Below are 23,761 nucleotides of genomic sequence, written 5' to 3' on the forward strand. Positions count from 1 at the left end.
TAATGTCACAAGGAGAAAGAGAGTTCCCCCCTCCCCCTTTACACTCCAGGCCACTCTTTAAGGTTTTAGAGAATTGTTGCTGATTTGACCCAGGAAGAACCCTGTGGATGTGTCAAGACAGATTCAGCTCCTAGTAGAGACAAAAGACAGGATTAAATGGGAATAAAGAGAAATGCAGAGCCTGCGTCTGTCTGTGTTTGGCTTAGCCTTCTATTTTTCCAGCTACAGAGAGAGGTAGATTGGTAGATGGTTGTGCTGAAACCTCTCATAATTCAAGGGTGACACAGATGCTCTGGGTAATGAGCAAGTGACTCTCGGGTCACGACTGCTCATCTCTAGGTCAGCACTTTCTGAGTGATGGAGATCAGAAAGGTGATAGAGAGGGAAAGGTGCCCAAATAATTACTAATATGAGTGGTTTAAAATTCAAGCCTTGAAATGCTGATTTGGTCAATTTGACCTGAAGAATCAATGAAATTGGGCTTAAAGAAAAGAAATCACAGAGGTCTTTGGTCACATTGGGAAAGAAGGGGCCATGAAACTCTCTTGGTTTTAGAAGCCCAGAATAATCTCACTAACCCACCATGTTGGCATCAATAACATGATTCTAGTGATTCTTTATGTTGAAATCCAGTGAACTACCAGGTGTCTGGTGTTCACCCAGTGGGAAGTACACGGTCTCAAGTCTTGGTTGGGTTTATCAGAGTTGTCAAATCCTGGTGCTGCTGAGATTCCCCTTTATGTTCCTTATTCTAGAAACAAATTCACTTACGGATTTACAGATGCCTATGCTGGGAAAAAAGATACCAGTGATAAAGATGATATTTTTAGTTACTAAAGATGAATGAGCCTTTTGTCTTTAGGTTTTATCCATAAACCAGAGCCTAAGACAGTTATCAAATATCAGAAGTATTATCAGATGTCTTAAATCTGTCTTTCATGGACAAAACCAGGAATTGTGCCAATAGCTCTAGGAAGAAAAGCTAAATAGTTAATGTGTTTTATTTTTTAACCACCCCTTTGTTTTAGAATTCTATCTTATTCTTGAACTGATTCTATGTCACCATGACCTTCTACCACCAAGACACAGTGGAGGCCTCTTTTAGTAATAGCCCAGGGCTTTGGACAAGCAAGATGCTGTGCTGGCTTTTTGCCGTTTCTTCCAGTGTTTACACAACCAAGACTTATTACATGCTCTGTCATTTTGTTACTGGGCTGGCTTTGGTTCGAGAATTAGGTAAACATCAGACATTCCATCACACAATTTTAGACTCAATCTTACTTTAAAATGATGTTAATGTTTATTGTACAAAGCGAGATGCATTTGTATATTTTAGCATTTTCTTTCAGTCACAGAATGCAAAACCTGACATTGGAATCAGTTTGATTTTTTTTTGTGTGTGTGTGATTGAAGATATTAAGCACTACAAGAACGTTGAAATTTCAATCTGATTAGGATCAAAATTCTTCAGGATCAAAACACTCCTTTTCCTCCCCCTACAGCTTTACTAATTGTGTGCTACTTGACATTGTGGAGTTATTCCACAGCATGATAGCTAAATATGTGAAGTGTATTTTACTGTGCAGAATTATCAGCTCATTCTATTTGTTTTTCATGTGTTTAAGGTTATTAAAAGAACTCAAAATTAGAAGTCATGTGTATGAGTTAAAAGAGTGAACTCAATCATTGTTAGCAGGCTAAATCATAAAAAAGCAATAGCCAGTATGTCAATATCAAGTAATGAAAAAAATCGCAGAATTTGAAAGCATACTTTCTCTGTTTATTAGTTGGCAAGACACCAGAAAAATTAGGAGAAGTGCACAATAGTGAATGGTAGAGTAGTTTATTTTCAGCACTCTCAAATTATTCCAGCTACTGAAAATGAGATAAAAGTAGATGGGAAAGAATGGCATCAAACATATTTGTTGGAGACCTTTGCTGTATGGGAAGAAACGAATTGCTCTAGCTCACTGTGCCTGAGGAATTGTGTTTCTTCAAGCTGTAAATCAAATCCCAGAGAGATAGCATAACGTTTGCCAAATAATAACAGAGGATGACAAAGTTCTTTTTTGTCAGTGTCAGGTTTCTGAATTTAGACCTTAATTAAGATTCCCAAATGAGAAAATACATCTGGTCCTCACACACATGGTCTGCAAAAGTATCCTAAGAGCAATATATTCATTTTTAAAGTTTGAATTTCAGGCTTATCTCATCCCAAAAATGTATCTAGAGATTCCTTCAAAGATCCCGAGTTTTCTCCATTTCCTCCTAATTCCAGGCAACAAAGAACTTGATGTTTCATTTTAGGAAACAACATCATTTTCCTCCCCAATTAATTGAAGAGCCATCTGCTTCTGTGATACACGGCACCCATTCATTCTTAGCAACAAGTGTGTTCCCTAAATCCCTGGTGTGCAATATCAAGGCACATGGTTCAGTGTTGGAAGGGGAGTGTGCCAGAGAGCAGCCTTGCAGGCAAGTTCAGCCCAGAGATACAGTAGATAGAATTTGACATTGAATTTGCTCCTACACTAGAGTGTCTAAATCAAGGTTAAAAACATCGCACAAAGTGGGCACATTTTGAGGCTTTGGAGAGCTGTCTCCATCTTGCCTTTGAAGATCTGAGTTTGAAATGAGGAAATGATTGCCAAGGCAGAAAGAATTCAAAATAGTTCTCCTTAACCATAATAAGAAAGGGGAGAGGGGGCAAATACAAAAAATATTTGGCTGGTGTTCACTACAGAAAACCTCCAACTTGAAGCCATTTCATTTGTGCCCCTTGCACGTACTTAAAATCTGAGTTCAGAACTGGGTTTAGCATCTTCTAGGAATGTAGCTGCTCCAGCTGTTGTCTTTCAGGAAGAGTCTGTTGAATGGTCATAAAAAGGAGCTCTGATGAGAAAGGGGAACCTCCTTCCTTTCTTGGTGGTCCACCAAATCAGGGTTTTTGTCAGACCCCTTTCATATACAGTATAAATAAACAGCTCGCGGGGCTTTGAGGGAAAAGGGCATGATGATACTGGTGTGTGAGTTATTGCTTGGATCCAACCAGAACCCTGTTGGTCTTGCTTGCTTGAATGCCACAGAAGGTCCTGGTAACTGAGCCTGAAGGTCAGGAGCTCGGAGACAAGACTCAAAGGGTGGAGATTAGTTTCTTTTTTTCCAGGAATCAGAGGCTGGATGTACCTGCTCCTCTGAAGAGCCTCTATCCAGATATACACAGAAAAGGCACTGCTGTTGAGAGTTACTGTAACCATATGATGTGTTCTCTCCCTGCTCATTGGACTTCCTGACCTCGCCATGGTTTTGTGGTTGCTCAGGTAGACATTTTTGTGTGGATCTGGCCTATTTGAACGTGTTTTCTTCCATGTACAGCTTGAAACTGAGAACACGAATTTTCAAGCAGAAGTTGCTCTCTAGAAAGTGAAAGGGTCAAGGAAGCACTTAAGATTGAGGGTTCCCTACCACTTTCTGGGAGAGAGAGCACAAGAGACCACAAAATTCTGGGAGAGCATCTCAAGATCCAGCAATTTCTCAGGGTCTGAGGTCCACCTTTCAATCTAATGCCACCACAAGTTGAAATGATTTAGGTCTCACTTTTTCTCACGGCATGCTGACAGACACCACAAATGCATACAGGACAGAGGAAGGGGAAAAATCAGCACTGAAGCCAAAGAAGCATCAGAGAGAGAGAGAGAGAGAGAGAGAGAGAGAGAGAGAGAGAGAGAGAGAGAGAGAGATATGATGCCAGCCCAGTTCGTCCCCCACACAGGGATACTTACAGTCCAGGTGGCTGTGCCTGATGCCCTCCACGTCTTCTGCGTGAATGAAGTGGTAGCATCTTTTCCCTACGATGTCTACAGGGGTCAGGTCCATATAATCACTAATCCTACAAAGAGAAGGACACGGAATGGAACTTGGAAAGAATAAAAATAGAGAGACTGTCCGATAATAAATCTACTGATGCACTTTCATCATGCCAGGTACTGGTGAGGACGTGGCACTTGGAGGGAAAACCCCTTATAGGTAAGATTATTTCTTTGTCATATAACAGAATTTTTCAAAACCAGGACATGTGCTAGTTCAAGCAATTACATTTAAATAATTAGATAGGATTTTCTTCTCTCCCCCCCCCCCACCGCATTAGAATACACATTTAGACAACATAATTCCATGGAATTATTGAGAATCAGTAACAATGCAAGATCCTCATTACAGGCCAAGATAATTCAAGGTTACATAATAAAATAAAAACATGCTATGTTTATACCAAATGATTAGAGACACCTTTCATTTAAACAGATTGGTCTTCTATTGGGTATTTCCATGAAAAAAGGCTTCAACTGCTTCTTGGCACAAAGTCCAAATTGGCATTTCAAGGGATATAATTTAAATGCTGAGACATACAGATGCCTGGGGGTATTATCTTTTTTAGTCTTAGTCAGCTGGGAGCTCAGCTTTCACTCCTGGCTCTTTTAACTGGTACTTTGTGGTAGATTCCACACAGAAACTTTTAAACCATTTCAGCAGCTCTCCCAGGCTTGTGCTGGATGGTACGTGTGTGTAAGCCCCTGTCATTGATTGTCCAGACGTCAATGTCCTCAGGCAGAGCACAAAAAAAAAAATAGAACCCAAATTGGAAAACATGTTGAGGGAATCTGCCTGGTTTACGCAAACATGTCAAAATGCTTATTACCCTCTGTATCACTAAATCCAGATTCACTTTGGTCAATCTGAAATAGACTGTATTTTTTTGGTTGTTATTTAATTTATTTGTGTGTGTGTGTGTGTGTGTGTGTGTATTTTAATGGTTTATGACATTTGATCTATTTAAATATAAAATAAATCTTCGGAAATGACACATTTAAGCAACATATGAGATTACTGTTGGGGAGTTACATCTGGCCCCCAAGGCAAAAAAAAAAAAAAAAAGAAAGAAAAACAAAACCGAAATACTATGGAATATAATTAAAATACAATACTCAGTAAATTTCTCAATGACTCACAATTTAAATAATATTTTTTGGTCCATCTAGAATTCTTAGTAAAATAAGATTAATTGGAGAAATAAAAAAGGAGTGTTTCCTAAGGATTCCGTGGTTTTGTGCTACAAAATAGATTAAGTTGGTGTTTTCCTAAAATCATTAGCCTGTTCTTCCAAGTGCGCTTTGCACTCCCTTTCTGCAAATGAGGGAACAAGGATGTCATTAAAAGACCCTCCTTGGTGTTTCTGAATTTGCCAGCTCCTCTGAAAGCATTAGATGTCAGCTTTGCCCGAGGCCGTCCTAGGCAAAGTGCACAAGAATGGTCTGCAGCTCAAGGAGCAAGCTCTAGTTTCTAGTTACCAATTCCCTAATTACATAGCAAACCCCAGGAAAAAGCCACTCCATCTTTAGGGAAGGTATTTCTTTAGTTTATCCTTTATTCAAATTAAATCCTTCAAACAACAGAGCTTGTCACCCTGGTGAAGGTGAGCAGCTCAGTGGTCAAGGACTTCTTAAATGCACAGGAAGCAGCAGACCAGAAATCCCGAGGCATCTTTTACTCTGATCCTCAGTTTCCTCATCTGTCAAGTAACCCCACAAGGTGGGGAGGGGATTATGGAAAGGAATGAAATTAACACAGCATAGGGCCTAGCACACTGTATGCCTTTTCTGTCAATCAAATATGCAATAACCTTTAATACAGGCCTTTTTCATAATTACTATCATCTTCAGTTGGGAAATAATGCGGTATTGTATTGGCTAATATGGGGATGTGGAAAGCATTTTTTTTTTTTTTTTAAATGGAAAGGAAAAGCTAAAAGCAGGTCATAGAAAATGATCTCAATTACTGGAGTGATACCATGAGGCACTCAGGTCTATGGAACTTGTCAGAAGAATCAATCAATTGATCACAGGAGTGAAAATTAAGTGATGTTTTGGGATAGGGCAATCACTGGAAATTTGGGAAATAAGCCGAGGCTCTATTTTTTGGAAGGTCCGGAGATGGTGAATCTCAACCAAATGAGTTATCATATATTCATCCTCTGACTTCATATCTGCCTGTCTTGGCTGCATCTCCTCCAGTATTCTACATTTTGGTAAAATGAAGCAGCTTTGAGGGCAGTAATTGTGTTCTTTCATGGAGTCTATGTATGAAAAGTCCCTCTCAGAGGTTATTCTGACTGCTCCCTTGCCATTTGGACCCCACAGAATGTAGCCAAGTGCATGGTCTTTTGAATCTGGCAGACTTGGTTTTGAATCTTGGCCGAGGGCAAGAAATCCTTTCTCTCTAAGCTGAAATTTCCCAAGAGTGATAGAGACATTGGCAGCACCTACCTCATGGAACTGTCCTGAAGCTTAAGTGAGATGGTGCAGATGATTAGATTTGCACATGGCTGAACATGTAGTAAATGTTCATTAAATGCCAGCTGTATTTATTATTACTTGCCAACTCTAGCTAATCACGGTGGCTAACTTGTCTTCCCTAATATTCTGTGGCCATTCCCGAATACCTTAGACGTAGCCAAGTATATCATCATGGATGATAAAAATTCTAGTAAATGTTAATAAAAGTTGAAAAGCAAACTTAGAATTATTTGTCAAATAGTGAGAGGTTCATGCTATCTTCTACTCTATTGAACAGTCACAGCTCAGGTGGGTTTCTTTTCTAATTGGTGAATTCCTTCCCCTGAATCAGACCCTGTGTGGAAACGGTAGGCAATTTCTAACTTGATCTGGATTTCTGTAGCCACCTCCCTGCGGGCTGAATGCAGGGGCTGCCTAGCTCCCTCTGGGTCAGCCTCTGGAGAGGTCAATTACTCAAGACACTTGACCATTCTGCTCTTTCATTTCCCCTCCAAAGACACTTAGAGGGCTCAGTGAATATATATTGCCTTCAAGCCTGACAACAATCTGTGCGACAAAAGCACCTTCCCCAAACTGACCCTGTGATTCTCCCCGTGGCACCAGGGGATGCCCGGGATCACCATGCTACCTTCTCATGGCTGAGGTGTGGGCTCTTTTTCACTGCTCTCCCCACATCCTGTGATTCTCTCTTCAAATCAGTCTGATGATGGGCTGGTGACTTCTAGGTGAAAGGTCTGAAGGGGCACTGTCCCAGTTTCCTGTCCCTTGCTTTGTGCTTAATGGAAAAAGTGAACTTTTTAACCAGAGGTGAAAAGTCTTTTTATAAAAGCTCAGTCTTCAAGAAGAACTGCCAACTCATTCATGTGATGACTCATCTTTTCTTAATTTAGTGAAATCCTCAGGATGATAAAGTTGTATTCAATAGTGTTGCAGATTCCTTTTGCATTGCTTTTCCTCTGGGGACCTCAACTTCTAATTTGTCCTCTGGGCTTAATTTCTGTGTGAACACTCACCATCATGATGCTGGGCCTTTGAACTAGTTGAGGTGGGCTTCTCAGAGGCACCAGGAGATACCTTTTACTGCATCACTTTGCCAATCCAACAATGCCCCAGCCCTGCTCTGTCCTTGGGTTCTCATCCATTCACTATAGTGGATGGATGTCTGGGTATCCTAATTCATTCAATTGTTGTCCCTAATGTAAATCAGGGCAGCCATATAAATTTTAAATAAAAAGCATGTTTGGTGTCAGTCCAAGCAGCCATTAAAACTAAGATCAGGATTTTTAATGAGCCTCACTGGGAGAGTAAAATCCTTCAGATTGCTGAAAACACAGACCCTCACCAATGAGCAATGTGCAACAGGACAAATGAAAACAAAAACAAAGTACCTATTTTCACAGTAAATGATATTGAGGTCCATATTTACTCGAGTGACGAACATATGGCAGTCAATTCTGACTTCGTTGATCGTTGGGGGAGGCAAGGCATGAGCCACAACCACAAGACCCATGATTTGGCTGGGGACGGTCCTCCCATGGGACAGTGACACTCTCAGGCGTAGCCGACCTGTTATGTGAATCACCTGGAAGAAAAACATTAAGTACAGGACACCAGTCAAATTTCCATCCTAGATGTAATAGTTATTTCTTCTGAGAAATGCAAAATTACATCTGGAACAACCAACATTAGCGTCTATCTTTTATAATCATAATGACTGTCAGTGTGCCCTCAATGTCCCCATGGCAAGAGACAAAAGAGAAATAATAATATACTCTGAAAATTTCTCAAGGCAGTATTATTACAGAGTTGTTGCTTTTTTTTTTTTTTTTTTAGGACCTTTTTTGTTTGGTTGTTTTTACATTTAGGAGAAACTCATAACCAGATGAAATGACCAAAATGTGAAACTGAGCCACAGAAGGAAACATTTGCATTATCAGCCCTTCTTAATAATTTCTCTCCAAATTTGTACTGAGAAGGATTACATGGTCATCTCCTTTCAAAAGGGTGATTCAGAGCTTACCTTCATCCAGGTCTTGATATTGTAAAAGTCAAAGACTCCAAGAGATAAAAAATTTAGGGGTTATGACATGATTTTTTTTCCCCAAGGATATTTTGCGGCACTGAGTTATCAGGAACACAGCAATATATTGCAATGCCCCGGGGGGCGGGAGGAAGGGTGTTGGTCTATGATTCATTCCTTGAGCTAGGGATGGTCATACTGCAAAACTTGCACCATTTTGGTGGCAGCTCAGAGGGACTTTTCCAGAAACCAGAGGGAGAATATTGGGCTGTCATTTTTTATTTTTTAGCCAAAGAATATCAAATAAAACCCAGGTCACCCAGACTACCAAACCTTTTCTTGTAAACTGCATATAGAAGGAAAGCCATAGTGTCAACTTCCTGAAATGATGTTTTTGGGGAAACAAAATCATAAAAGGGTAAAAAATAGGAAGAATTTGTGTGTCTATACTTTGAGATAATGAGTGGAGTGCATGTGTGTAGTCTTGGAGGGTGTGTGTGTATGTGTGTGTGTGTGTGTATGTGTGTGTGTGTGTGTGTGTGTGTGAGAGAGAGAGAGAGAGAGAGAGAGAGAGAGAGAGAGAGAGAGAGAGAGACAGACAGAGACAGACAGACAGACTGACTCTAGCTATGTCCTGAGGACCCTGCCACTACTCGAGTCCTCCCAAACCAGGTCATAGAGGTAATTGCCGTGGTTCACTGTACCATGGAGCTCAGTTTAGTAGCTGAGTTTCCACATTTGCTTTGCTCCCCAAATGCATCACTGAGCACCAAACCATCTATGGAATTTCTACTTTTCCCTCTATGCCATAAGGAACCAAAATGGGAAGGAGGTTTCTCTTGCCTCGCCTCCCAGGAACAATATGCTCTAGAGCCTGCTCTCCTTCCCAGAGGCTTCACTGGCCATCCCTTTCGCGTTTTATTTTTGTTTCTCTTAAGTTATTCTGTTTTCCAAAAGCAAGCCACACTACTGTCAGTCAGGAAGCAGGATCAAAGCCTACGGGGCTGCCCTTCAGAGTCCTAGCTGTTCTAAATAATACCTCTTCCCTGTCACCCTTCACATTTGCGCCCAGAGCTGCGGATCTGGAAACACCAACGAGGAGGATTATTTAGGTTATTTCAGCAGCAGCTTTTCGACCACCCACATTTGAAGTTGACTGAATTCATACTTAATGCACCTTTGCTTTACGCTTTGGTCAGATGAGCTACTTTATGAATATTTGAAAACGTTCCTAGAGGCAAGGATGCTAAAACACCATCGCAGACACACATTTTTGCAAGACCTCATTAACTAATAAAGAAACAGCTAAAAGAAACGGGATTAACTTCACAGGAGGGGTGTTGCCGTCCTGGTCCTCCTCCCAGCTAGGCTTACATAGCTGCTCATTTATCATGATCTGTCTTGTTTTATCAGGAAAACTCAGCTTCTTGGAAACATACAGATCTATAAATGCTCAGGAAAACACACACCCAGAAATGATATGCTAAATAAATCCCCACTTGGTATTCTATTCCAAAGCAATTTAAAGGTGGCTGGGCTGGAACACATTTGGGGAAGGCAAACGTAGGGAAGCTGTTGACTGGTCAGGTTTGCCCAACCTCTGTGCTCCCACTTTGCCTGTGGCTATTGTGGTATTGGAGGGGGTCAAAGTGGGTCCACTAGGGGTCTAAACTTGTAAGTTTCTGATTCGGTTACCCTGGGAGCCCCTCTGTGTCTCAATTTCCTTTTCTGTGAAATGGGGATAATATTGACTATTTTGTAGTTATGTAATGAAAATCACAGGAGATAATGGCAGTGAACACTATAAACTGTAAAGAATTCTATGATTTTTAAGCAATGCCTCCACAGCTACATCAATGTTTACAGCAGCACAATTCACAATAGCTAAACTGTGGAGCCAACCTAGATGCCCTTCAGTGGATGAATGGATAAAAAAATGTGGCATATATACACAATGGAATATTACTCAGCATTAGAAGAGAATAAAATCTTGGCATTTGCAGGTATATGGATGGCACTGGAGAAGATAATGCTAAGTGAAGTTAGCCAATCCCCAAAAAACAAATGCCGAATGTTTTCTCCGATATAAGGAGGCTGACTCATAGTGGGGTAAGGAGGGGGAGCATGGGAGGATTAGATAAATTCTAGATAAGGAAGAAGGGTGGGAGGGAAAGGGAGGGGGCAGGGGATTAGCAAGGATGATGGACATCATTATTCAAAGTACATGTATGAAGACTCGAATTGGGTGTCAACCTACTTTATATACAAACAGAGATTTGAAAAATTGTGGTATATATGTGTAATAAGAATTGTAATGCAAAAAAAAGTACATGTATAAAGGCATGAATTGGCATCATCATACTTTATATACAAAGAAATAAAAAATTGTGCTCTATATGTGTAATAAGAATTGTAATGCATTCCACTGTCGTGTATTTAAAAAAATAAAATCAATAAAAAAATAAACAATGTCTCTGTTTGCCTTTAAAGATATCAAGCAAAAAAGGAACAAATATTAATATAGTGTTTGCTGAAGACCTAATAATAAATGCCTTATTATTTTAAAGGATTATAACATTTTCTATTTGGAAGAAAATCTGAGAGGGTCTATCCCTCTCTTTTTTGGGGGGGCAAGGGGTACCACGGATTTAAATCATGGGCACTCGACTACTGAGCCACATCCCCAGCCCTATTTTGTATTTTATTTAGATACAGGGTCTCACTGAGTTGCTTAGTGCCTCGCTGTTGCTGAAGCTGGCTTTGAACTCTCCACCTCCTGCCACGGTCTCCCAAGCTGCTGGGATTATAGGCATGCTCATCCTGGTCCCTTTATTTTTCATTTTTTAGGCGAGGAAAGAGGTTCTGGAAAGTTCATTCCCTGTCCAAAGTCCCATAGCTTGGAAATGGCAAATGAACTGGAACTTAGGTTTCCATGTCTTATTTGAAAAATCATCATGACTTTATACCTGTTTGCATTTATGTGCTTATTCATATTGAATGAAACAGAAATATATATCAGATACCAATTTATTACTTTAGGTAACTGGTACTTGGAATCTTCAAAAATATTTCATTTATTACCAGAAGCTCAGGTTATTTGAAAAGTCTGAGAAACAGCACAAACTAAGAAGAAACAAAACAAAACAAAAACCTCAAGAAATTTCCAATGCAGTAACTAGACAGTTGTTAAGAAATGTCAAAGAACAATGAAAGAAGAGTGTCTGTGTATGTTAGGGGGTAAGGGAGGATGGGAACGAAGAAAATAAAGGGAAATCTGTTGGATCCCACAATTAATTTTTAGGTTTAAACTAACATGTTTTTTTTCCAAATGGATTTCATAGTGCCAACAGAGCCCTTTTCCTCATGTGACAGGTTATGATCAAATTTTAGAAACATATCTGGCAGCATGTATCCAAATATGCACATAGCTGAATTTTTCATTCTGTAGTTGATTTTAAGGCTTGGAAAGTAGAAGAAAGAGTATTATTAGGAGAATCTGAGTTTGAATCCTAATCCTGGCACTTAATAGCCAGGTGGCTGTGATGATCTGAGAGCTTAGTTTTCAGGTCAGTATATCAGAGATTAAAAAGCATATGTGAGAACTGGTTCCAGGCCTGCCTATGGATACTAAGACCCACAATGCTCCACTCCCTTTTATAAAATAGTGCAGTATTTGCATGTGACTGCATCCATAGACTTTAAACCATCTCTCCATTACTTGTAATACACAGTACAATGTAAATGTCATGAAAATCGTTGTTCTGTTGTATTGTTTAGGAAAAAATAACAAGAAAAAATGTACATGTTCAGTATAGATGCAGTTCCCCCACCCTCCCACCCCCGGAACATTTTCCATCTGAATCCTGGATGGGGGACCCATGGATAAGGAGGGCCAATAGTACTCTGCAAAGATGTTCTTTGTTTTCTTAATAAGATTAACAAAAGATATGTTCTTGGTTCTTTAGTATCTAAAATGCAACATGTGTAAGAGATCTTGTTGGGTGCTGGAGTGCTGACCAAGGTGAATAAAATATAAATCTGTTCTCAAAGAGTTCAGACTCTACAGCAGGGCAAGACAGTTGTAATTTCTTGTAACACAGTCCTAAGAGGGAGGTGGTGCAGTGTCTGATCAAGAAAGTGGTTCTCAATCCAGGCTATGTGACAGTCCCTTATAAAGCTTTGTTAACATGTGGATTCCCAGACTCTATCCCCAAAGATTCTAATTGATAGCACTGGAATTCAGCATTTATTTGTGTTTTAAAGCTTTAGAGGTGATGCATATTGTTTGAGAACACTTGGCTGATGGCTTTGGAGTTACATCTGTGGTTCTCAACGTTGACTATACACAGGTATCACCTTAGATTATACCTGAGGTCAATTAAATTAAGATCCCAGGGAGTGGAACATTGGCATCAATATTTGCATATATATAAAAAATTTTTCCTGGCTGGGGTTGTGGCTCAGTGGCAGAGTGCTTGCCTAGCATGTGTGAGGCACTGGGTTCGATTCTCGGCACCACATATCAATCAATAAAATAAAAGCCCATTGAAAACTAAAAAAAAAATTTTTAAATTTTTTTCCCAGGTCTTACAGAGCTGCTGAGAGGATAAAATGAAAAGGTATATAAGGTGCGTAGGTATATGTCTGACACATAGTACATACTCAACAAAGACTATTTTATTAACTAATAAGTATGTTCCATAAACAAGCTATAGAATAAGATTTTCCTGACATTTTCATGTGTTTGGACTAGGAAGAAAATACTTTCAGCTGAATGGATCAGGAAGGCTATGTGAAACTGGCATTATATTGTTGACATAAGATCAAATCATAGAATGGGGAAAGGGTTTTCAGATTGAAGACCTAGAACAGAGGAAACAATAGCATTTCAGTTGGTGACAGCAGTAGAGGAGACAGAGATGGGCCCAAAATGGCAGGTTCAATCCACAGAAATTGGCAGTGGGACCAGTGAAGAGAGACAGCACCATGATTTTTGAGCCTGTGTCATAGTATGATATGACAGTAGGTTAAATGGTAATTGGGAATGAAGGAACTGTTGACCAGGGTGGGGTCTAAGATGATTTCTCATGGACAGTAACCAGCCTAGGGACATCCTGGAGAGGATGTCCATGGAGTAGTTGAAAACAAGAATTGGGCACTAAAGAGATGATAGCAGAAGCTATACTTTTGAAAGTTTTTTTTTTTTTTTTTACCTTTTCTTTTCTGGAGGTGATAGTTAAAATCAAGAAATGCAATGAAATTCTCAATGGAGAAAAACAGACAAGAAAAAAGTGCCAAAGGCATTTTTTTTTTTTTTGTCCCTTTGAGTACCTGAAGCCTAAGGCAACTTATGGGTTCTTTTTCTTGTTGTTGTTTGTTTTCCTCTAAGTTGAGGTTCTCTTGCTCTGTAACAACCGCAGTAGTCCTCTCTTGTGGTTTTGTTTTTGTGCAGTTTCAGATGACCATGGTCAGAAAAAATAGTATAGTACAATAAGGTGGAGAGAGAGAGAGAGAGAGAGAGAGAGAGAGAGAGAGAGAGAGAGAGAGAGAGAGAGAGAGAGAGAGAGAGAGATTGTATTCACATAATTTTTATTATAATGTAATGTTACAATTGTTCCATTTTGTTGTTGATCTTTTGCTGTGCCTGATAGACAAATTAAACTTTCTAATAGGTATGTATGTATAGGAAAAAAAAATAGCACATACAGGATTTGGTACTACTTGAAGTGTCAGGCATTCACTGGGGGAGTGGGGTGGGGAGGGTCTTGATTTTCTTTTTCCATGATGGGGATCTGACCCAGGACTTCCTGCCTGCTAGGCAAGTTCTCAATCCTGAGCTATATCCCTAGCCACTGGGGGTCTTCTTTCTTCATCTACTGTTACATTCTAACACAAATGCCAAGCTTGTCATACCATTGCCAATCCTAGTGGTAACATCCCAATAAATGGGTATGGCTTCCTTTTAAAGTTTTGTAGGTGGATGGGAAATAATTGTGAATACAAATATATAAGCCTAAATTCTAATACTATGTCAAGAGTCATGAAACTATAAAAATAATACAGCTGCTTTAAAATGAAAGGAATATTGGAGGACAGCAACACCACTGAATTGAGAAACAGGACTTCTGATTTCAGTCCTGGTTCTGGTCATCTAGCTTGGCCAGGGTAATATTTCTTTAGATATAAAGTGGTGGAGAAGAAATAGGTGATGATAGCTTCTAGAGTATTATATAACCAAATGCTCAATGGAAGCGCTTTAACTGTGTTGTAGCATTTTTTTCCTCTATTTTTATACCCCCATGGTGGGGCAGAAGTTTCAGAGTACAGTTGCCAGTTGACAAATGCAGTTTATTTTAAGAATTCATTCATGGGGACTTTATGCATTCTGAGATGGAACCATGCTTTGGTTTTCGTCAAAGCTAGGTAAAAACTGCCTCTGTGTTCTAAAGGTTCATCTTGGTTTGGTGTTAAGGCTAATCTACAGATATTCTTCAAAAGAGCTTTCTGAACTAAGACATTCTTTGCTCCTGAGCTCAACTTTATATAAGAGCTCAATCGGCACACTTCCTTTCAGTGTTCTTGTCTTATCATAAAGAGATGTACAAAGACGCTAAAGCTCATATTTTTCTAAATTCCTTACACAGCAACTGTCTGGATGCCAGCATCATGAAACAGGATGTGAAGAATTTCTGGGTTGAAATCCCACCATTTTGAGAAAAAAAAAAAAAGGTGTCCAAATTATCATGATTTGATTGTCTCATAATAAAAAAAAAATCATGGTTTGACTTAGTTTTCTCTGATCCAGCAAGGAGCTGTATGTGGTGCTGTGATTGCATGTCTGCACAGTTAAGGACAAGTGTGGGAGTGTTAACAAGCCATGCCGCTTGGACAAATATCTATTTCTCTTCCTGCCATATGCTCCTTTCACGTGCCTGTTGGTGTTACACACTTAGGTGTGCTCCCCCAGTATCTTCTCATTATAAACAAGCCCATCACAAAGACCTTGATACAACCTCCCCTCTGTCAATACTTAAGGAGAGAAGGCCCATGATGGAAGAGTACATCTGGAAGCTATTCTCCTCTCTTTTAGGAATAAATCTCAGTTCTCCTAATAGGAAACGTTTTTGTTATCAAAAGGCAGTGCCAAGTATTATGTGCATTATTTTCCACATATAATGTCAAGCACAGAATAAGGTTAGGCGACTAGGGGAACAGAAAGGGCTGTAGGCTCAAAAAAAAAAAAAAAAAACCTACAGATTCCCTGGGTTTAGAATATCTATCTTCAGAGATTTTTCACTTGTCCTTTAAGGGAATACAAATTTACCTTAAAAATTAACCTTCCTCCTGGCACTCTGGTCTCTTTTCTTTTTTCCCCCTGAAGAAGTCTGGTTTAGCATACAGATCATTCAATCTCTAGCTCACATGGGAGAGTCAGCTAATTATTTAGAAGAGCTTTAAGGTGGCCCTAAACCTGTTGAAAGATAAGGGCTTAGATGGGTCTTATGAACCCAAACATCTAGCCTGCAGCATAACAACTTAATCTAAATCAGCATGAGACTATCAACCTTATATCTATTATTTCATTCTGATTCTCAGGGAGTATGTTTTCTAGAATTTAGACCATATTCATAGGTTGGAGACTCTGTTCCAATAGGTCTTTTAGCTCTCTCTGTCTGACTCTTTCCACTTAGGTCTTTGTACAAGGTCTGAAAACAAACAAACAAACAAACAAATAAACAACAATCCTAAACCTCAGCTTGTCCACAGAAGCAAGCACCCCTGAGAAAAGGGCCTGTGACCGGCCTTGGAGAGGCAGAAGAATAGCAGAATATCATTTCTTGGAGAGGCAGAAGAATAGCAGAATATCATTTCCCTTTCTTTTCCCTGAGCTCAGATTTTAGTTCTGGAAGTTGACTTTAGAAGGAAAACTGTAGGCTTCATCATCATCACGATGGGACTTTAACAACAGGGGCTAAGAAAAAGAGAGAATGGGAAAATGGGCTTCTCAAGGCAAAGCTGACTGAGGGAGGCAAGATTCAGGAGGAAAGGAGATGCTGACAGGGAGTGGGTGATGAGGTAGACCTCCTCCCAGGCCAAGGGGTTGCAACAAGAGAGGTGGTCCTCAGAGGTGGTCCTCACCTAATAGCTATGAACTCAGGAAGCAAATGTATGTAAGATTCTTTCAGGGAGTTTGATGCAAAGAATTTCCTTATGAAGATCAGAGATCTTCAATACTGGATAGGCAGTATGGGGGTAAGATTCAGCTCTCAAGGATACAAGACCAGTAAGAATTACTGAGAGTGTCAGAGTTTTGGGTGGGATCATTTTGAGGGCAGCTTTGGTGGTAGAGAAGAGAGGAGATGAGACTGGGTACCAGGGAGAGTTCTGGCCAAAGTTAAGAAAGAAGAATGCTGACAGAAACCTATCTTGTTGGATAACAGGGCTATAATTACATAGGAAGTGTTAGTTCTTAGGGACCCCATGATCTTCCATTTGGTTTGAATGGAAATGAAGTAGACAGGAGAGCAATGTCATGGGGCACACTCTTTGATGCTTGGTCTGATTCCTAAAGGTTCACCACAGTTGATTCAGGAAACAGACAAAATTGAAGCGGTACAAAAGGGCTTTCCAGAATGAGGAAGGCAGAGGAAAAGGAAGGAAACCAGGCTGATTTCTCTGCTCTCACTGAAGTACTGAGATCCTGAAGGAAAACAGGCACAAGCTTGTGTGTGAACCTGGGCATTCCTACTCTTACAGATGAAGGCCACTTAATTGGGTCGGCATGCAAACACCTACATAATGGCTAACAGGCCTGGTGCAAGAGGGAAAATGTATTCCGTTCTTTGAATGGAAAGCATGAACCACCTAGTGTTGATTTCAGGGGCTTCTTTTAAACAGAGATAAACAAAATCAACCTCCAGGGTTCTAATGGTTCTTAAATCAGGACGTACACAAAAATCAAAGCTTATAAAGAATGTGGATTCCTAGGGCCCATCTGCACAACTTCATATTTTCTAAATTTAGGTTGGGCCTGGGAATCTAGATTCTACCAGACCATCCAAGTGCTCTGAATGGCAGTGGTTGGCAGGTCATATCGACTACTCAGTTGCAACTTCTCTCTGCAGGGCAGTTGAATGAATCTAGAGGTCTTAATAAAGACCACCCAGAGGCACATCACAGACTGCCTTCCAAACAGGAAAAGGAAGATGAACATATATTTACAATTAAATCTGTACTGAAAATAGTGTTCTACTCTGTGGAATATAATGGGTTGCCTTTGGGTTCTTTGAAAATGGAGGAGTGGCGCATGATAAGCAGGAGGCCTGGGCTACTGTAGGATCCGGGCATGTTTCCGGTGCCTGCTCCTTTCTTTGTGAGAAGGTTTGCATTCTCTCAGTGGCCACGCCATAGTGGGCTGCACTGTTGTGCTGGGAGCCTCCTGGGGGAGGCTGAGCTCTGCCAATCCCCTCCCCCTCCCTGGGCCTGCCCCTGGCTCAGCTCCTGATTAATTCAGGGGATCCTGGGAGGTTAACCCTTAATTTGATGGCTCCAGTGGGGAGCTGAGAGATTGCTGGTAATTCATCACCCTTGTTTTATTTATTTTTTTTCGATGCAGAAATATTTTCTAAGGCAACAGATAAAAAATTATTTTTAAAAACCCATGTTTAATATACATTAGACACAGCATTCTCTTCTTACATGACTGCGTCCTCCTAACATAACAATTACTTCTCATCCATCTCTTTTAACAAACTTCAAACACATAACATGAAAAAATATAACTACAATTATAGTTTTAGTTTCTCAAAATGGGCCCAGACCCCATATTTGCTTCCTGTTCCCTCTGGAGAAAGTAGTCTTTCTTCTACTAAAGATAAGATTTTTTATTGGGATAGTTTAACTAAGCTGCTGAGATCTCCTTAACGAGATTATGTAAATGTATGCCAAGGATATAAACCACATTTTCTCTGAGAGTGGAACACTTCAAATATCATTTAATAATACAGGACCATGGTAGAAACACCTCGATAAATTGTTAAGGGGCAAAGCAAGAAGGCTGAACTATACACATCTGATCAAATTTCGTTTGATTCAGTTACTTTATTAAAGTCTCCTAGAGAAGGACAGAGGACCATTGTACCACCGTAGAGGGCAACTTTTTTTATTCCTCTATCATTTGATGTGAAGGAGGGGGTGTCACCCCTCAAGGCCCTCCGAGGCCCCTTGTGGCTTAGTGCCACTGTCTTGAGGGTAGGGAGGCAGTTCTCGATGTAACAGACTGCGATTGTATTTGCTAACAACTCGGGGAAACAAAGAAGATTCAGAGCTAGCCCCATGCCAGGCAAGGAATAAAAACTGGCTCCCTACTCCCATCTCCCACCTCCTATGCTTTCTACCCAGCAAGAAAAACTACAGTATTTTGATATAATTTCCTAGGAACCCATGGGCTCTTTTAAGGAAAGATATAATATATGATATGTTTGGAAATATATACATGCAAGGAAATATTTCTCATCCTTGCATAACATCTTTGTGTGTTTTACTTAAATTTCTTGAGTTTACCAATCAGTTTTGTTATAAGTTAGTCCCTCTGCTTTTGTTTCTCTTGAGTTTGCTAGCAGAATTTTCTACAGACACTCTAAACTATAAAAAATGCAACAAATGTCCAAAGACAGCTGTGCGCCATGGGCTGAACGCTCTTTTTTTATGAAGACGGTGGGTCTAGAGAGCATTCTGGTGCTGAGAGAAAATGTTGAGGCAGCACTGCATTCAGGCAGCCTCCTTCACCCCCTCCTCCAGTCCAAAGTGCTTGGACTGTATGCTATGATTGTATTTGTATAATAAATGAAACTCTTTAGGAATAACTTATGAGATATAGAAGCCAGCAACCTCTCGCTTCCTTAGTTTCAGAGTTACAGAATAAAGGCAAGAACAGTTCTCAGGGAGGGGCAGTTTAGCTGTCTCCTGAGTGGAATATTTTTTTAAACTAGCCATCCCTTTGAAGGAAAAATGCAAATAATAATTATATTTGCATTTCTCTCTCTATATATATGTATATATACATACATATATATTTAGTTGTGTGTGAACCTTTATTTTTATTTTTATGTGATGCTGAGAATCGAACCTAGTGCCTCACACATGCAAGACAAGTACTCTACCACTGAGCCACAATCCCAGCCCCTTATAATTATATTTCTGATCACTGAAATTATTTAAAGCTATCAGGTGGGTCATATGTTCCTTAAAAAAATTTTTTTTAAATACAATATTCCCCAAATGTAGCCATAAAACTCCTTAATCATCAAACCTAAAAAAGAGCACTTTCCTAATACTTTTTCAATCATTCATTAGAGCATTTCAGAGGATGTATTTCCTTCCATTTTCCTTTTTTTTTTCAAATGTGTCTATATCTATATCTACATCTATATCGACATGTGTATCTATATCTATATCTGTAAGTGACTGATCAAACCTAGGATTTTAACCTTCAAAAGACCCCAGGGCTCTGACATGGGTTATTATCCATTCCATATATGCAATTCAAACCCCCCTTGTGTGATTTTTGTGCGTGTACCCAGCTCATTTGCTGCATTTGGTTTATACAGCCATGATTAGAGATAGTCATTTACAGTCACACATTTGGAAACTCTTTAACAAGCTTCTAGCAGTTTCCTTCCCAAAGCTGCTTAAACAGATGAGGGTGGAGTGTCAGTAGCGACAGCAGTTTCCTCCATATCACCGATTCCTGCTACTATTTGTATGTCTTTATCAGGATTTCCATTTTGTGGGAAGGCTTAAAAAAAAAAGCCTCAAAATACAAAGATGCGCAGTCAAGACAGTATAGAAGTCATCATTTTGAGTAGACTGACTTTAAAAATTAAAATGGAAGCCATCACACTATAACCTGAAAGTTCCCTAAAAAAAAAAAAAAAGTAAAAAAAGAGCCCCCCTCCCCTTTTTATTTTAAAGAATACTTTTTGAAGTAATTGGCACAAAGACTGTTTTAGTGCAGATTGCTGCAAGTGTGCTCTTGGCAAAAACATCATAAGCACTAGAACAACTTTAATATGCTCAAGAAGCCAAATATAAACTGACACCAGGAACTCAAGTGTGGGAACAAACAGGGAAATAAAGGAGAGCATCTCAATTTAATACAAACCTACATACAAAGGGACCAATTTTTACGATTCATGGTTTAGCATACAATGTAGCTGTCCTCTGAGTGAATATAGAGTAGTTATACATAAGAAATTAGAATTATCAATTCGAGAGAATTTCTCAAGAGTCCTTTTGATATGTAATACCGCAACCATAATGCCTAAGAAACCAGACATCAGTGCATTAAACGAGATCAGGTTGGGATCTATTTTAAAAGAGGAGGGTTTGAACTTGGAGAAGCGTCTCTTTGATTTGACCTCTGGAACAGAACTTCTGCAGGGAAACTCTGAAGGGATCTCTTCCCCCCTACCTGTGGCCTTGCTTTCCAGGTCTTTAAAACGTTAAAGTGTGAATCCCTGTAACCCATGTGGGGAGTGGGGAATCATTTTAGATGTGTCTCCTGTGTGGAATGAAATGGGAAGAATTTATAGACTTTTGCATTCTGTGAGACATGGGGACTGAGTGTTCAATTCTCCTGATTCCATTGAATAGAAAAATGAAAACTATTTTTTTTTTTAAATTTCCTTCCTCAAGTCATCTTCTTTGCTATTTTATGGTAAGGATTCAAGGATTTGGAGATTTTCTGCATCTTTCTCCATCCACTTTTCAAATTTCTCCCTGATTGCGACCAACACTTTCTTTACCCTGAAACTGAAAAGAAGGCTCGGTTTTCACAGTCTTGCTAAGTAAGATTTCTCCTGCAACCCCCTGGAGTTCAAACGTGCTGCACTTTTTTTTTTCTTGGGGAACGTTTGAAGTCCCCTTTAAAAATAATGCCTTGAGGATATTTTTCCCTAATACCATTTAAAGAAACTTGAAAGCATATGGCTCTTGAAGCGCACAGGGTTCTAATGAAGTAATCAGCAACACTGCTCATATGCAGACTTCCACCAGGAGCTTTTAGACCCAGCCCAGATCAGTCTTTTGAATGAACTGCAGTTCAGCAGAAACTCCTTTTCCTCTATCTGCCGGTGGACTTTTAAAGTGGTGACTTTCAACCTTGGAAGGATGGAAGTTGCTGGAAAGGTTGTGTCAGGATCAGAACTGTCAGTGGCCAAGCAAATCAATCTTGTAAGCTTGTAAGACAACTCAAGACAAATATTCCTCTGTAGTGCAGTCCCCATCCATAGTATGGGAGGAGAAAATAAAGTTTCTTTGTCGGGTTCTATTTGATGTAGTCCCTAGTAGCCCTGCCATTACCTTAGGTGATTCTCCACACAGCCAGCAAAGACTAAATAAAACAAAAACATGGGATATTAATGTACTTTCCTTGGAACTGGGCAGAGCATGCTGTTCTCCTGTAGTTCTGCAATGGATTCTCCAAATCTATCATAATTAAAATCACACTTCTTTGGGCACAACCTCATTAGTGCCAAAATATCACATCTTGTGCTATTTCCCTGGGATTTTAGCAAAATAAGTAATGATTCTTCTGATTATTGAAGCAACTTGTGCTATTATGACTGCCAAGTGAGGATGCAACTGTTTAAGCAGCACTGGATTTTTAAATTCCTACTTTGGTTTAGGTACACATAACCCCCCAAAGAGGGGTTTTAAGCAGTAAACCCACTCATCCACAATATCTCCTTTTCCATACTTGGAAGGGAGGGATGAGGTGAGTAGTTGATTGACAGGTGTGAATTATTCAGATTCAGAGACAGGTTGTCCTATTCTTTCCTGGTCTCTACATTGTCAGATAATGCTTTTCAAATGTCCAAATGTTCTGTGTCATTTTATATACCTCATCCAAACTACACAATTAATCTATTGTGAGGTAGTGTCCTAGGCTCTCGGGATCCAGTGATAAAAAGGACAAAGAGGAATGCTATAACCTGGCTGCTTTTAAATGGCTGCTTTGGAGCCCATCCCACATAAATCCAGGTGAGAGAAGATGGTAGCTCAGGAGGAAACAGTGCTACATAGTTGGGCTTTGGATAAAAGTAGAGTTGACAGAATTTAACAGAGGGCAGAGTTGCTGATGTATTAAATAAATGTGCATGTGTGTGGTGGGGAGGTGAAGTAAAGAGAGGATTGAAGGATATGCCAGAACTTTTGTCCAGAGCCTCAGGATGGAGGGTGTCACTTACTGAAATGGAAAGGGCTGGTAGAGAGCCAAATATTTTGAAAATAGGTTTTGTTTTGTTTATATTATGACTGAGAAATGTGACATTTGAATGAAGATTCAGTTGGACAGAGAAATTCACATGTCCTTTAGTGTCAATATTTTTTTCCGAACTTTATTTAGAGATCTTCTATATGTTAAAATGGAATAGTTCTAGAAGTTTTATGCATATTCATTTTGGTAAATGCAATTGACAAAATAAGGACATAAATGATGTAAATACCACAATCTCTGAATATTTCTTTCTTTCTTCCTTCCTTCCTTCCTTCCTTCCTTCCTTCCTTCCTTCCTTCCTTCCTTTCTTCCTCCTTCCCTCCCTCCCTCTTTCTTTCTTCTTTCTTTCTTTCTTTCTTTCTTTCTTTCTTTCTTTCTTTCTTTCTTTCTTTCTTTCTTTCTTTCTTTCTTTCTTTCTTTTTCTTTCTTTTAGTTCAGACTGCGAATAGAAGGGATGCTTTTTCTGATAAAAGATGCCACTGAGTCAGGACTAAAGACAAACAGAGCAGACCAGGCAAACAACAACAATGGCCCGTAGCAGTAAAGCCTATAGCTTTACTTGGTCTGCAAGGGATTTTCACTAGACAATTTTTATTCTTCATATGCTTTCCTTAAACTTCATTTCCAAAGCACTTCTGTTTTCAAAATCCAGAAGAGTAAGAGAGGAAATACATGCATCCCAGTTCATGTTCAACCCCCAATGTAAAAGTATGGGTGAAAGGTTTAATTTAAATGTGCTAAGGTGGCAAACACTCTCCCTTGTCCCTGACATTTCCCATCTTGTTTGGTCTCTGGAAGACACCTAAATATATGACCAGGAGAAAGGAAGATAGTATACAGAGCCTCCTCGTGGAAGAGTGCACTGGAAAATATTTAGGGGACATTGGTTCACTTGGCAAAAGCTCCCCTTTTAAAAATAAGTCTGCAGAGTACTGGGGGTGGCACACCTTCCTGAAGCAATGACCTTCTCCTGGTAGCTGCTGGAGGACTGCTGCTTATGTTTAGTTTCCTTAATCCTGATAAAGCAGTGAGGAGGGCTTAGGCGGTAATTTATTTATAAGAAATTATAATAAAGCTTCAGCAATTTGAATGCTGTGTAGAAAAGTGGGAGGT

The 23,761-nt window shown here is 39.7% G+C and overlaps 1 protein-coding gene across 14 annotated transcripts in view; it reads right to left on the reverse strand.

Annotated features, from left to right (window-relative positions):
* The window catches only part of Npas3 (neuronal PAS domain protein 3), an 836,745-nt gene that overhangs the window by 19,947 nt on the left and 793,037 nt on the right, over window positions 1–23,761 (reverse strand). For all 14 annotated transcript variants that reach the window (XM_040275944.2, XM_040275939.2, XM_040275937.2 and 11 more), the window contains 2 exons: window positions 7,739–7,932; window positions 3,783–3,889 (listed from right to left, as the gene is read on the reverse strand). In XM_040275944.2, coding sequence (XP_040131878.1) covers window positions 3,783–3,889; window positions 7,739–7,932 — 301 coding nt within the window. The remainder of the gene's footprint in view (window positions 1–3,782; window positions 3,890–7,738; window positions 7,933–23,761) is intronic.

The sequence above is a fragment of the Ictidomys tridecemlineatus genome, chromosome 5, assembly GCF_052094955.1.
Source record: "Ictidomys tridecemlineatus isolate mIctTri1 chromosome 5, mIctTri1.hap1, whole genome shotgun sequence".
Taxonomy (NCBI): Eukaryota; Metazoa; Chordata; class Mammalia; order Rodentia; family Sciuridae; genus Ictidomys; species Ictidomys tridecemlineatus.